At 32.3% G+C, this 16,710-nt stretch overlaps 2 protein-coding genes across 8 annotated transcripts in view; both read right to left on the bottom strand.

The window, feature by feature from the left end:
- The window catches only part of Ttc21b (tetratricopeptide repeat domain 21B), a 67,333-nt gene extending 53,811 nt beyond the window's left edge, over nucleotides 1–13,522 (bottom strand). For 2 of the 3 annotated variants that reach the window (XM_048812411.1, XM_015478938.2), the window contains exons 1-7: nucleotides 13,367–13,522; nucleotides 13,166–13,276; nucleotides 10,495–10,661; nucleotides 8,277–8,399; nucleotides 5,048–5,205; nucleotides 3,933–4,017; nucleotides 1,434–1,532 (exon numbers count right to left, since the gene is read on the bottom strand). In XM_048812411.1, coding sequence (XP_048668368.1) covers nucleotides 1,434–1,532; nucleotides 3,933–4,017; nucleotides 5,048–5,205; nucleotides 8,277–8,399; nucleotides 10,495–10,661; nucleotides 13,166–13,276; nucleotides 13,367–13,430 — 807 coding nt within the window. In that variant the 5' untranslated portion in view covers nucleotides 13,431–13,522. The remainder of the gene's footprint in view (nucleotides 1–1,433; nucleotides 1,533–3,932; nucleotides 4,018–5,047; nucleotides 5,206–8,276; nucleotides 8,400–10,494; nucleotides 10,662–13,165; nucleotides 13,277–13,366) is intronic. The other variant, XM_048812410.1, reaches the window with a different exon arrangement.
- Nucleotides 1–16,710, bottom strand: part of LOC107136895 (sodium channel protein type 1 subunit alpha) — a 939,664-nt gene that overhangs the window by 757,239 nt on the left and 165,715 nt on the right. The gene's annotated exons all lie outside the window — the stretch shown is intronic.

Here is a 16,710-nt window from a genome sequence, read left to right on the forward strand (position 1 = left end):
AGGTGAGGAAACAGTAATGTAAGCCCAGAAATTTCAACTTTAAAAGTGCTTATCTCATTCCATACTTCAATGAAATTGGCCAACTTCAGCTATGTGCACGTATGAATATGCCACAATGAATTCCACTGTGGAATTCATTTAATGCAATTTAATGTATGTAAAGATATTATGCATCAATAAAAAAAGAAATGGAAGACCAGAGAGTACAGGAAGGGGATTGAAATGGAGTAAATAATACACACATACACATTATACATATACATATATAGAGAATAAATCTATCTATCTATACATATATATATATAATTATTTACTCCATATATATATATGAATGTGTCTAAATGAACTCCACTATTGTGTACAAACTATAACACTAATAAAAAAGGAAAGCTGCCATCAGGCCTACTCCACTCAAACCACACACACACACAAAAGTTATATACATATATACCATGTTTATATAAAAGTATGGGAAATTTAGAATTAGGCTCTATGCCCCTTAGTGAGAATTATTTTTAAAAGATATTGCCTTAGAATGTTCTAGAAACCACTTCAAAAATATTTTAAGAAATTGCAATGTTGTTATAGTAAATATATAATTTTGGAAGATAGCAACTTTAAAAAGTAAAACACTTATTTAAATGCTTGAGTTACATTTCAATAATTTTAAGCTTATAAAAAACTAATCAAAATAATGTGTCTGGCACTAAGACAAATACAAAAGGTAAATATCACTCTTAATTCAATCTTTTGTAACAGCAGGAATTTTTTCTTCCTCTGAATTTCACATAATCTGACAATGTTCATTTTTTAATAAAAAGAACTCAATTTCCTTGTATAATTTAGCAATTAATACCTTAATTTTTTTCAGTATTATGTTCACTAATTATTTTATTTCCTTATGTGTATTTTTTCCCTTATTCTTTGCTAGCTTAATTAACTTTTAAATTCTTTTATTCCTTGTATTGGTTTTGAGATTCTGCTATATTTTTCTGTTTTATTCCTGATAATCTTCTATTTAGAGCTTACAATAAAAACACTTATTACAAGAAAAATAAGATACCAACCATTTCCCCTACTAAAAAAAATCTATTTTTCACTTTAAAACTTTTTCCAAAAAGTTTTACAAAACAAAACCAAAAAATAATGCTATTCTATAAAACCTACACTCTGATTAACGGACCATTTTCTATTTCATTTGTCTGGAAGGTAAAGGGTCAGCAAATGTTCCGCTCTTTCCTCCGTGAGTCTCCCTGATGGCTTCTAGTTAGCAAACACATCTCCTCTGAACCCCCTTTCTTAGGCTATAACACATATTCAGACAGAGACATTTCTACCCCATGCTTTTGTTCTTTAGTGCCTCCACCCTGGTGATTTATTTTATATACTGCATTACAGAGAACGCAGCTCTAGTACAGAGTGGGTCCACTTACAGTTCTGCTGAAGGCTATTGTCATCTTATAAAAAAGTTGAGCATTCTGGGGTTCCATGGCATCCAGTGCTTTTCCTAAGTTTTCCAGCTTTGAGGAAGCCTAAAACAAAATTCATTCAAATTAATTTTAAAATATACTTTAAAAAAACATAATACCTGCACATGTACACTAATAAAATATACTATTACTTATATTTTAAGAGACCTTTGCTTATATAATTTCCTCTTGTCTCAATGGAACATTATTGATCTTAAAACATATTAAAAATTATTTTAAAACCCCCAATAATTAAACGTAAAGAATTCTTGAATTCTAGAATATTAAAATTTCTTATTGAATAGAAAAATCTCTGGATGGGTAAAGATACTCAGAGTATTCAATTAACTGTGCATGCCAAACTGTCTCTCCAATAATTAATTCATGTCCCAAAGGAAATATGAGTGAAAACATTTATAAACAATATTATGGGCTGGAGATGTGGCTCAAGTGGTAGCATGCTCGCCTGGCATGCGTGGGGCGCTGGGTTTGATCCTCAGCACCATATAAAAATAAAATAAAGATGTTGTGTCCACTGAAAACTAAAAAATAAATATTAAAAAATTCTCTCTCTCTTAAAAAATATTATATGAGATCAGATGTTGAATTGCCTATAGATTAGTTTATATTTAAAATATTTTCTAGAATTAAAAAATTATTGAGGTACTCAGTATAAGTTTTTTTGTGTGTGTTTTGTTTTTCTTTTTTTTTTTGGAATTGAACCCAGGACCTTGCATGTGCTAGGTAAACATTCTACCATTGAGCTACATCCTAGTCCCTAGCAGTTTTAATATCTGAAAAACATTTGCCTTACTGAACATTCTTTTAGTACTTACTGAAATACTTTCTAGAAACTGTCACATCAACCAAGTTAAACACATAAAAAAATGCAAATCTACTACTTACTATAATACTATTTGCTACAAACTGAATTTTGGCACTCCATGATCCTGTGTGTAGCCAATGTGTTCACTACTACAGAAACAGATGTACCTTATTATAAGGTGTTTTTAAGCCCATTTAACTCATAGAAACTCAATTATATTGTAAAAATATTATAAATTACAGTTTGCATATGCAATCATTCATATCCAGGATCAATGATTACATATAAAACCAATATACTGTAATTAATAATTTAAGGAATTTTCTTTTTTATATGACCAATGAACATACTTAATATTTTCATTGGTTAAAAAAAAATGTATCTAATAGAACATAGCATTTTCACTTGTTATTAAGTAAAGAGAGAAATGCTGGGTATTGTCAAAAGAATAAGAAAATAGGACCTCTCATACAGGTTTAGTGTGAGTATAAATTTTATAAATACAATGTATATGGAGATTAGTTTCTCAATCTGTATCAAAATTCTTGAGAATTTGTAAAGCATTTGATCTAGTAATTCTGTTTAAAGACAGAATGTATTCTACTGTCATGTATAACTAATTACAACAAACAAAAAATCAAATGATAAAAAAATGATATTTTTAAGGGTGTTATTGCAATGGAAGAATAGAACTAGATATCCACCAATGAAAAAGTGATCAGTCTATTTATATATTGGTTAATGTATGCATATCTGTATATTAGAAATTAATTTGTGTATATCCTGTATTCAGAAATTAAATTTAACTCATTTGATGAGATTTGTTGGTACAGAAGAGCTTCCATGACCTGTTGATAAGGGAAAGAAGCAGTCTATAAAATAGTTTGTATAATGTCATTAAAAAAAAAATCCTTTAAGTGTGTGTTCTCATGGACGTACATTGACCCTCACATGCTTGTGTATATGTTCATGTATATGGAAGGACACATGCAATTTTATGTTAACAAAAGTCCTCTGGGTGGTTAGAATTCAAGTTGATCTTATTTTATTCAGTATTTTTTTGTGTGTGGTCATTTAAGAAATATATATGCATATTTTATATATATGTATATTATTATAAGTAAATATGTATATATTTAAATATAATACATGTATACACATATACATACATATATACATATAATAATGTGTATACATATTATCCTAGTTTTTTTCTCCAATGCTTTTGATACCTTTGTTTATTTTTACATTTTTTGTTTTTTTTATTCATGCATTATAACTATACAAAATAATGGACTTATTATTATATATTTGTATACACAATACCCTAATTTGGTCAATTTTCTTCCATAGCACATCCCCTTTCCTTTGTCTCCTCCCTTCCCTTTGTCTCCTCCTTTCCCCTGGTTTCCTTCCTATACTCCACTGGTCTCTAAGAAATTTTCAAGAGTCATTCACCATTTAATATTTTCTTCTTTATTAGTTGATATAAAAAGATAATCTTTTTGTTAAGGTATATATCTAATAACCAACTAAAAAATCTAGGTTCTAAAACAGAACATCAGAGCTGTAATGTAGATGCCTGCATGCATGTGCATAATGAAAAAAATACAGGAAATTTAAATATTACAACTTACTTTCTCTATATCCCCCTCTCTACACAAGTGGTAAAGAGCCAGCATTCTTAGTGCTTCCACATTTTGATTATCTTGAAGCAGCAACCTGTAGGAAAACCTTTGTTATTACTTATAGAGATTTTACATATTTTCTTTTATGCAAGGGCTTGAAAAGTTGGTTTACTGGCCTAACATTCCACTTACCAAATAAGTAGTTTTAATTAGTAAAGTTATATCTGTATTATTTAAACTTTAAAAGTCTAGGAATCTAATTTTTAATATTTCTAAAACATGAACAGATTGTACCAATCTCGTCAAATTCTGTAGCAAGCCTAAGGTGAAGTATTAGCTAGCCATACATAACTATATAAAATTTTAATCCACCTTGGCTAGGCAGATATATAATAGGAATTCAAGGAATGCCAACATGAGTCAAATATTTCAATACCTACTAACGTTGTTCATAACAATACGACAGTTTCCTGTGTAATAAAAAACAAACCCAAAAAATATTATGAAAAATATCCTATTAAAAATTCAAACAAAACAATAAGAAAAAGGTATAAACAACAAATGTGGAAAAACTTTTCTTTTTATATATTTTTTTAGTTGTAGTTAGACACAATACCTTTTATTGATTTACTTTTTTATTTTTTTTATGTGGTGCTGAGGATTGAACCTAGTGCACCACATGTGTTAGGCGAACGCTCTATTGCTGAGCCACAACCTCAGCCCTATAAAAATTCTCATGAAACTTCACTGAAGGTTATTTTTAAAGGAAACTGAACAGAAAGGGTAACACACTAGATTCCCCATCATAATATAGGACACTGAACTATTGATTCCAGTTTTTCATCCCTCCCTGGACATGAGCCTCTCCCAAGGAGTGTACACTGCCTTAAAATAGCTGTTCATACATTTATGTAAGTTAATAATTCAATTTTAAAAGCAACACAATTTTAAGTGGTCATTCAGTCCCATGTATAGAAAAGTCAATTCCATCTGGTTTGGAAAAATTTGATTCTATACTGATTTGAAAAATTTTATCACATACACAAAAATACATGCAGGTTTTCTTTTTATCCATAATTATAACCAGATCCAAAGAGACTTGTGACATCTATTTTTTACTTAACCTTTGTGCTGTCTCAACTGTCTGGTCCCAATCCTGCAGGGTTAGTTGTAATTTCATTTTCTTCACAAAAGCAGGAATAAAGCTTGGAAAGTTCACAATTATCTGGTTCACAGTCTCCAAAGCACCTGAATAATTCTGACGCATCTCAAGGCACTGTGCCTAATGGGAGAAAAAGTGGCATCAAAATGATGATCTCATGGATCATGGTTCTCAACCCAGAATGGGTAGAACACTAGTGTTCCATATTTTCTGACTTTCTTGTAGGGACCACACATCACTTTTATATTGAGGAAAAATAATCTTTTATCAAAATCACACTTTAAAACATCACTGAAAAATAAAGTATTTTATATTAGCAAATACCAGTACAATACAATTAAAAGATAATAAACTTCTAAAAATATTCTTAGGAACACCATAAAATAAGGAATATTTCTATTTACAATAGGAAAATTTCCTTTTTAGAATAAAATATCTCCATGATATTTTTAAAAAGCATCTAAACTTGGGCTTTTGTATTTTTTGGGGGGTGGGGCATTTAGCTACTGAGCCACATCCCCAACCCTATTTTATATTTTATTTAGAGACAGAGTCTCACTGAGTTGTTTAGCCCCTGCTTCCACTGAGGCTGCCTTTGAACTCTTGATCCTCCTGACTCAGCATCCCAAGCTGCTGGGATTACAGGCATAAACCACCATACTCTGCTGTATCTTCTTAAAAAATTACTCTCAGGTTAAAGAAGATATGATTTTAAAGAATAAGCAAAATTAGATCCAAATAACTGCCTTTACCTTATTTTTATTTTAAAACTTATCATAGGAAATAATTGGAGAAGATCACAAGAAGCCCTTAGATGCAGAACTATGCACTTATAATTACAAAAATAAAAACAACACAAAATATCCATAGAGGAGTAGTTAAATTTTAGCATATCTATTTAGTAAGATTTTAGGTAGTCATTTAATGTGATTATTCAGATATTACTATATTTATGAAAATTTTTTACAACATGCATGAATTAGTATCTTCAGAAAAATATAATGATACACATTTATTACATATCAGAATTTTCCTTTTTTTGTTGTTTTTTGCAACTGGATTTCCTTTAGGAACAAATTTAGTTCTTGTGTATCAGTTAAAAATGAGCTATCAGTCTCAAAGAGGAACTGCAATATATACCTGAAATAAGATTGAGATTATACTCCCATATAAATTAAAACAAAGTCTAAAAACCATCCAAAGAAATCAGTATATCAAAATAAATTAGTTTCTATATAATTGACAGGAAAAGAGATTAGTGTTGATAATTTTTTAAATTTACATTTGCCCTTGAAATCTCTCTAAAAAAACTGGAACAGCAAGGTAACAAAATTATGCCATAAAGACTTTGTGTGCTCACATATAATCTTCTTCTTTACACCATCACTTCTCATACAAATGCAAAAGTAGCATCTTAAACTAAATTTGCTGTGCATATGAATGACATTATTCCTAGCTGGGATTGGACCAATTCAGTGCTCTGCTGAATTAACTGAAACATATGGAATGGATCTACTTATGGTTGGAATGTTTTTGTCCCCTCCAAAATTCACATTGAAACTCAATCCCCAATGTAACAGTGTTGGGAGGTGGGGCTTAATTGGATGTGTGTAGATCATGAAAACTTAAGGCATATAAGAAGGGCCTGTGGCAATGGGTTCAATCTCTTCTGCTCTTCTGCCATGTGAAGTACAGCATTTCTCACCTCTAGAAGATATAATATTCACGGCACCATCTTGGGAGCAGAAATAAGGCCCTTAACAGACAACAAACTATTTGGAGCCTTGATCTTGGACTTTTCAGCCATCAGGATTATTATATATAAATGTCTATTCTTTATAAATTACCCAGTCTCAGATGTTCCATCATCAGAGCACAAAACAAACTAAACCAGGGTCATTCCAAAAAAGAATTTAAACATAACTTGAGTACTGTAAGAAAAAGGTAAATCCCTCCTTAGTTGTCTGTATTAACAACTGAAATATCCCAATGAAAGGAGTTTATCAACTAGTTTTTCTGTTTAGAGAGGAAGAAGAATGAAGTTTTTATAAACTTGCTAAATGTCCAATTTCTACAGCAGTTCAATTAGACAAAACTTGAATTCAATCATACTGAGTACTATTTATACTTGTAGTAAAAATCTGAATAAATTCATTAGCCACAGAAATTGGCAGTTATTAAGGACATTACAAGAAAATAATCTTCTCTTTATCTTTCTTACTCCAAATTCTTGCTTACCTAACAGTTTCCCTAATACCTAAATTTAATTTCATTTTGATGAATCAAAAATTTTTTAAAAAGTAAGGTATTTAGAAGTCATCAGTGAGGGCTCAAAAAAAGATCCAACATAAATATTTCCACCCAGTGATTTTTGACTTTCAATTATTCATTCCTCAAAATGTAAGGCAGATCATGTTAGTACTCTGATCAAAACCTTCCACTGGCCACCTAATTCAGAGTAAAAGCCCAAGGCCTTGCAGAATCTCCTCATCACCTCTATATCTTCTGACTCCACACTCACATAACCTTCCTCCAGCCTTCACTTCTCCCTTCACTCATTCCACTTTGACCTCCTGGTCTCTGTGCTAAGCCCTGACTGTCCTTAAAGGCGTCAGAAATTGATATCTCCTCTACTTGCAATAGGTTCTCTCAAATGCACACAGAGCTTTAACCCTCATCTCCTCTAAGTCTTTCTTAAAAAATCTCTTTGTTGGATTACCTCACTTGAAATTACAAGTTCATGTGCCAACTCTTCTTCTCCCCCTTCCCATTTTATTTATTTTTCCACCACACCTATTGCCATCGAATACTATATAATTTATTAGTATGTTTATTGTCCATCTCTTCCAGTAGAATATAAACTCTACAAAAATTGGTTTAATTTTGCTCAGGGCTTCCCTAGTAACTAGAATGATGCTTTCCTCATATTGGATACTCTAGAAGTGTATGTTAAGGAAAAAAATGCATGATCCAACCACAATGAACACAAAACTGACCCAGGATTCAGGAACTTTGGTAGAGAATCCATTTCTCTAGTTGTGTCCTACACAAATGCAGATCCCTCTACAAGCCAGAAATGACAACAGTATCATGAAAAGTATCATTTTCTAAAATAACTTAGTTTTGTCAGATGTCAAATATGTTACAAATGAATTTTAAAACATGAATTATTCACCTTAACTCCAACTCACCTTACCCAGGAGAGCAAAAATGTCATTTCCATCTTGTAATCCCTCTTCAAAATACCTTAGTGCTTTTTTAGCATAAGGTTCTTTTCCTCTTGTAATATCAAGCCATGCTTTTAAAACATGCCCCTGTGAAAGGAAGAATTCTAATCACACTTTTATTTTCTTTTGAAAATGAGAGGAATAATTTTTCAAGAGGTAAACCTAATATTATTATTCTTGGTAATTAATAGCATAAAGAACTCTGTCAAATAATGTTATGAATAATTACATTCTCCATAGCAAAACTGCTTTTGAACCCTTATCAGTTTAAAGCTTTAGAAACTAGACTACAAATTTTAATTTTTGATATGGGCTCAACATAAGTCTGTCAAATATTCCCCTAGTGCTAAAACCAAAATTCTTTTCTGAGGCTTTGCTAGTAAATTATTGTTCATATTGGTTAACATTTAATAAATAAGAATGTGTTGCCTCTTTTTTGGACAAACAGCCCAAATGAACTTGAATGAGAAAAGGAGTAGAATGAGCATAGGTCTTGTTTCACGTAGTTACAGATTCAGATCATTCTGCAGTTATTTTCTTAACCTCTGTGATAGTTCAGTGAGCTTCAAATGAAATAATAAATCATCTGAGGACTTAAAAAGTTAAGGAGTTAAGGTGTTTATCTTTAGACGTGTTAGTGTTGGTGAGTTGATGCATTGGTAGGAAAAAAGATACTGAAACTGTTTCTTCTTAAAGTGAAATTTAAAAAAAATGGTGAAATATGTTCTTCTATTAAAAAATAAACTCATAAATTTACAGGTTTTCACTAAGATTATATTTAATTCCCTGTATTTTACCTGAAAATATAGATAAGAATCCACCAATACTGCTTCTACTCTACTCACTAGTTAAGTATTGCTATTTGAATGGTTTCAACTATCATCTTTGTGTGGGTGATTCCCAACCATATTTCTAGCACCAAACCTCTTCTCAACTTTTCTTTCTTGGAAGGCTCATCATCTTTGTTTTTTTCAGTACCTGAAATACAGCATGTCTGAAAAACTAATGTCTCATCTCAATGAATTTTCTATTCATATTAACTGGTCTCTAAATTATCCAGATTTAAAGCCTCAGAGACCTACCTATGTGATATGTGTGATATATACGATACCTTATTCACTATCTATTATCTTTTCTTCACTATCTATTATCAGCTGACAAGTCCCATGGGTATTTAAAACTTCCGAAGTATGCACTCACTGTATAATATTTTTTGTTTAGTCCCGTGAAAACTTCTGCTGGAAAGTGCTTTCTTTTTCCCACTCTCACATCCTAGTTTTTTCCCAAGCCAGTTAGTTCATCCTACAAACCATTATTAAACTTGTGAATTTACACTCTAATACCACTCCCATGATTAAAAATCTTCAAGAATCTCTCAATGTCTAACAAATTATATATACTTGTACCTATGAGTCAAGATCCTTCAATCTGTCCCAATCCACCTCTCCAAGTTTTCTTGTACCATCTTCATCTATGTATCCTGTTTCCATGAAATGTGAGAGTCTCAATGTACCCAGAATCAATATATCTTATCTATTATTTCCTACCTGGGAAGTAACTACTTCCCTTTTCTATAATCTTTTCCTGCTGAAACTATATACATTTTTTAGTTTTTAGCTCAAATGCTATTTCTCTCAATATTCTTTCTCATTCTTCTAACACAGATGTGATCTCTCCCTAACTTAAAATATTATCTGGCATATTGTAAGCAAACAATAAACATTAGCTATTATTTTCTTGTGCACTTTAGTCACAATTCTTTCAGATCATTTGTAACTTTTCTCATAAGCTGGATATGCACTCTATGCCACTACTGGATGATTCATTCATGAAAGTTATTTTTCTTTGTCTTTGTATTATTAACAGTACAAATAATGGTATCTTGTGTCCAGGGCTATTTACTAAGAAAAAAAGGGGGAGGGAAGGGAAAGAAGGAATACAGTGGGAAGGAAATGGAAAAGAAAAAGAGGAGAGAACCAGGGAGGGATCTTTTCAAGACTTCATAACATAAAAACAAGCAATATTATAGGATCCCTATTTTATACTATAGAAAATATTAAAATTAAATGGTTATTTGTAAAGTGAGGATAGAGTGGACAATAACAATCAACAAATAGTACTAAGTATATAAATAACACACTCTTTCTTTAACGTTACTATTTCAAAATAAGAAAATGGCTACCTCACTACTACCATCTGAAATTTTGATCATTCTGTCAACGTATTCTCTCGCCTTATCATGGCGACCAAGGTGCCATAAAAACAAGCCTGCATGGTACAAAGCTTTCTGTCCAGCTCCTTTACGTTGCTCCTTCATTCTAGCATCTGATTCCAGGATAGCTTCTCTATCTGTGAAGGGAAGACAATATTCAGTGAAACTTAAATTCTAGATCAAGTGTTTATAATAGGTCAAATGATTAACAGGGTAGGAAATTTAGTTCTCTCTAAAGTAGCACTAAGATACAAGACATATATGTAATTTAAATTTTCTACTAGTCCTATCAAAGAAGCAAAAATAAATAAGCAAAACTAGTTTTAATAATAAATATAGGTTAACCAATATATCCAAAATATCATTATATAATTGATAAAGTTAATCTTAGTTAATGAGCTTTTTAATTAAATCTTCAAAATCTAGTGTGTATTTTACATTTATAATACATCTCAATTAAGATGTTAAGCTTTCTTCAGAAATATTTGTAGATAAGATTTCATAAGACTCATAAGAAAAGCTGATCCATACACTCAAGTTGTTCCACACCTTATTTTTTTTTTTTTTGCAGGGGGTAGGGGGTGGGGCATGGGGGCCTTGCTGGGGATTGAGGATTGAACTCATAGTCTTGAGCTTGCTATGCAAAGTATTTTCCACTGAGCTACTCTCCCAGCCCATATATAAGATTTTTCTTTTATAACTAAATGAAATATCCTAAGTTTTCTCATAATTGAATTAAATTTCAAAAGCAGATTAGGTTGAATTATATAAAATAAAAAATTCAATTCCTTAAACTATCCACATTTCAGGTGCTCAAAATTCACATGTGATTACCACTGTATAGTTTATGTCCTTCCCAAAATAACTAAACAATATATGCTAACATTTATTAATAATAAGATACATAAAACTTTGTAATGATTCCAAAATAACACAATTATTAGGGGCAGGATCAGGGATTAATACATAAATTATCTGACTTTCAAATTTAATTCTGAAACTTATAAACATGCCAGCTTATGGTCATTGATCAGTGAAAAAGTAGTATAAGTACTGTTATTTACATAGTTTAACATTAGCAATCATCTATGGTGAAAAGGAGAGTTAGAGTCTAATATCTATGTCTCTCTTTTCAGATTCCTGGAAATCACATTTCCCAACAGAATCAATACTGTTGGGAATAACAAATTAAATTAAATTAAAACTCTCAATTCTAAGAAGAAAATATTTTGTACTAGTTTTTTTTTTTTTAATTTTTATAGCCTTCATATACATATCTTTACTCTAGCTAAACACTCCCACCAGGGCATAGAGAAAGGGGATCCACAAAAGAGCCAAGTGCTGAAGTAATTTTATATTTTGCCCATCTGTTTCTCCTGTCTGGATTATTCTTTGTATTCAAATTCTACATGTCCTCCAAAGATCAGATTAACTGCTGATCTTTCACAAAGCTTTCCCTGTCTACTCCAACAGATTAATACACATCAATTTCAATTATGGACTTGTGTTTCATTTTTATCATTTTATTTAATAATAACATTGGAATTTAATGTTTGTGGTTTTTACATTTTATTCTCTCAGTAGATTATAAACCTGATGTTATAATCAATTACTACAATTCTTTTCTTTTTTAAAAAAATATCTTTATTTTATTTATTTATTTTTATGTGGTGCTGAGGATTGAACTCAGGGCCTCCCACGTGCTAGGTGAGTGCTCTACTGCTGAGCCACAATCCCAGCCCCAATTCTTTTCTTTCTTCTATGTATATTTGACTCAATCCTGTATATTAAGTAAGCACATAATAGTAGTTTACTTTTTAACATAGTTTTAAATAACTTTTTATTAAATTGTACATGTATACATGAAGGGAAGGAGGTATAAACCTTTGCTTATGAAAAAATTCTAAAATTTAAGAATTCTAAGATTTAAGAAAGCATTCTAGAACATGTAATTACTGTCTAGTTATTTGAAACAGGATCTATAATTACAATCCTGCTAGCTGTTAGTAGATATATATGGAAGAATACAACGCTATTTCTTCCTTATTACATATACTTTGGACATTGTTCTGCCTCAGCCTTATGTTATACTATATTCTTAGACAATGAAATACATATTTGATTTTTGGTTTCTGAGTAAGTTTTCTTTTATAACCTATTCCTATGTCCAAACCTACTACTGGATAAAAATTTACCAAATGTTTTCCAAAAGCTTACCCCCATGGAGTGGGGGATATAAAGACTTCCAAGACATTTAATATATAGAAGAGATTAACTGCACATTATTACATATTTGCATATAACATGCTGTAAAGTTGGTTCTTGCAGAACAACCTATGTGTACAATGTTCTTAGCTGTTTTACTTTGGTATAACAATTACTGATATACTAACAATTACTAATATAATTTATAATTTATTTTTAAATTAACTGAAATAATACTTATGTAGTAGTGAAATCTCTGCCAGAGGATATAAAGAATACAAAAGCAGTATTAGACCTGTTTCTTGAGCTTGATGAACTTATAATCTCATCAGGAAGATAAACATAAGACAACAGTTCTGTAGACAGTGTGATAAAATTAAATATGGTAATGAGAAAAATCAAAATGGAATAAGGAACAGTATCTTAAATACTATACCTGGATTAGGACTCATTTTATGGGCATATATCAGTGCAATTAGAGAACAAAGTGATACATCTTGTTTACTCTTAATAGCCTCAAATTCCCGAAGAGCTTCCTGTATATTACCTGAAAATCAAGATTATGATATGAAAAATTATTCTTACTGCAAATCAAAAAGTTAGAACATAGGGAACAGGTTTAATAATTAGTTCATACCTTCCATTAATGTACCATAGGCATGATAAAACCTGAAGACTGGATCACTGCCATATTTCTTCATTCCTTCACTGGCAACAAGTAACACATGATGGAAGTATCTCTCTTGACAATAGTAATTAATCAGTGTCTAAAATGAAACAATGACTAAGTGTTAAAAGAAATGTTGGTGTTCTGAAATACTTTAAGAATTAGATATCAATCTAAGCCAAGTGCAGTAGCATATTTCTGTAATCCCAGCTACTTGGGAAGGTGAGGCAAGAGGATTGCAAAATTCAAGGTCAGCCTGGGCAACTTAATGAGACCAATCTCAAAATAAAATACAAGACTGGGGATGTAGCTTAGTGGTAAAGTGCTTGCCTAGTATACATGAGGCCCTGTATTCAACCCCTGGTACAGTAAAAGAAGAAGAAAAAAAAAAAAAAAAAACAGCAGCAGAAGTAGATATCAACCTACAATCTTGAATAATCTAAAACATTGTTAATGGAATCTTTTTTTTTCCCCCACCTCTTCATACATGTATTGTGTATAATGAGGGTTTCCTTCCACCATCCATGCTATTCCCCTTCTCCCTCCCTTTCCCTCCCATCCCTCTTCCCTATCTAGAGGATCTTTCATTTTTTCCTTCTAAGTTCCTTAAAAAAATAAAAATAATCTATTGTGGGGCTGGGGTTGTGGCTCAGCTGTAGAGTGCTCACCTAGCACTTATGGGACCCTGGGTTCGATCCTCGGCACTACATATAAATAAATAAATAAAATAGAGGTATTGCATCTAATTACAACTAAAAAATAAATATTTTTAAAAATAATCTATTGTTAGTATAGAATTCTAAAGAACAGGTTATTGTTGGATATTATTACCTTGTTTTTATATGAGTTCTACAATAAATAATCATCAGTAGGAATAAATGAACCAAACTGTTCTTCAATGGAAATGACTAAGCTTTTCTCAAAATCATGTATGTTGATTTACAAAATTAAAAAAACTACTTTCAGGAACTGAGTTCTGATTAAGTGTGGCTCTATTTTACACTGTTTTTCTCAGGATCATATATCAAGGTTTGGCTGTTGATGTAATTGAGGTAGGAAGCCACACTTTCACTATCACTCTGCCTTCATAAACCAACTGGGGCCATCCCATAACTAACCCCCCTGACTCTACAGTGGGTTCAGCAGAAGTGAGAAGTATGGATGAAGCACTGGTTGATGGGATTAAAACATAAGGATTTCTAAACAGCTCTGTTCCATAGCCTTGTTTCTGGACAGCCACATCCACATCCTTCTCTAGAGCATGGTTCAGCAAGTGTTCTATGTTGACTTTTACTCTGCTTCCTCTATCCTATGGCTTCTGGTCTCTACTCTCCTTCTTAGCCATGGATCTGTAACGTATAACCCATGCTCCATCCCCCAGACTCTCAAAACACGTTCACCAGTGTCTCATTGCCCTACATGATTTCTTAGATCACCACAATTGAGGACACTTTCAAAATCATCATACTTCACTTTTGTCCAAGATTTAGTATTGTTCAGCACCTATAACATTCCTGAAAGGAAGCGACATAGTGTCATGAAAAGGACATGGATTTAAAGGTGGAAAGACCTGGTTTCACATCTTTGGTCTATTTTATAGCATCTCTGTTTGCTCATTTGCAAAATGCTGTTAGTATAGCACATTTACAGGTGACTATGAGAATTCATTAATTTTTTCATAATGTAAAAGTCCTCTTTTGAAATAAAGAATAAGTTCCTCCAAACCCTATATATTGATGAAATAAAAAAATGATGTGTTCACCCAAGACCTCTCATATAAGCTCCAGATTCACATTTTCATGTTACCTGCCACTTAAATCAGCAACTGTGAGTCATGATCATGCCTTCCCATTTACCCAGTCTCTCTAATTCTAATAGTCATTAAATTCTTTCTCTAGTCCATCTACCATTTTCCATTCTTATTGCCACTCCTGTGGTTTAGGTCAGGTAGTTTTAGCTCATCAAACACTTACTAACTGCCTACTATTGCCAGGCACCGGGCTAGGTATGGAGAATATAAAAAGAATAAGACATATTCCCTGGCTCCCTCCAAAAGCTTAGTTCTCAGATGAGACTGTAATGTAAAGACTAACTAAAATACAGTGTATTAGTACAAGAAAGGAGCTTTGGGAAGGCAGGATAACTTTTAAACAGCTTTGATAACTGTGGGTGTAGTGAGGGGAGGATGTAAGAGTAAAATTTAGAGAAAGATTCCTGGGGAGGATTTAGAGCTGACTCTTTAAGCACAAATCCATCTCTCCCTCTCCACATACAGAACATCCTTCCTATTTACCTTTCATGATTTCCTGAGAAAGTACAGGAGTAAGTGAGTCAGAGGAACAGCAATACCACAGATGAGAAGTCATCAACAGTACTTGGATGGGAGTGGTGATGGAAAGGGCTAAAAGCCACTCCATATTATAGCACAGGTTGCATACTACAATTGGACCATGTATGGCTTGCTGCCTGTTTTATATGACCAGTGAGCTAAGAATGGTTTTCAGTTTTAAAATGGTTGAAGGAAATATATTTCATGAAGTAAAATTTCAGGGTCCATAAAATTTTATTGAAATAAAGCCATGCTTATTCATTTAAGTATTAATTATGGCTGCTTTCTAGCTACAATGTACACATGACAGAGTCCCTGCTTATAGTTTTATTCCTCCTACTCAAATGAAAGGTCCAAGATTCAAAGTTTTCTTAGTTTTACTGCAATATCTTCATGCTGAGAATACTGCCAGAGCAGTAGGATGCATTCAATAAATAATGTTAAATGACCTAAGGCTTTCCTGGAGCATTAGACTATAAAATCTGTGAATGTACAAGCTATGAATCTGTGCTGCTCGTGGCCAGCTCCAACTTCTAAGGAACATACAGAGACAAGTCCATAAATACTATCTGAACAAGTGACTGAGTGAGCAAATGCATAGAGAAGCTCATCATCCAAAAAGGAAATTTCAAATTTTCAAATCTCATCTCTGCTTTATATCATTTCTGAAGCTGGCCGTCATTAAATATATGCCAAGTGGATGAATAGGTGATTAATAGAAAAACCACCAACCTAAAGTAAAGACTCCTTCCAATTTTTAAGCTTCATGTCTTTCACTGATTTCATGTACACTTTCCGTGCTCTTTTTACTATCCAATGGGTGATCGGACACTAGTTTGCTCTAAGTTCTTAATCGCACCTGGAGGCGCAGGTCAAATGCTACCCACACTTTCCTAGCAAAAATATACAAGTAAAAGTAAGCACTAAGAACAGGGTGGGGACTAGAACACCAAAGACTTGCCAGAAGCAGCGCGCCCGGGGGGGG

The sequence above is a fragment of the Marmota marmota genome, unplaced genomic scaffold (assembly GCF_001458135.2).
Source record: "Marmota marmota marmota unplaced genomic scaffold, marMar, whole genome shotgun sequence".
Lineage (NCBI taxonomy): Eukaryota > Metazoa > Chordata > Mammalia > Rodentia > Sciuridae > Marmota > Marmota marmota.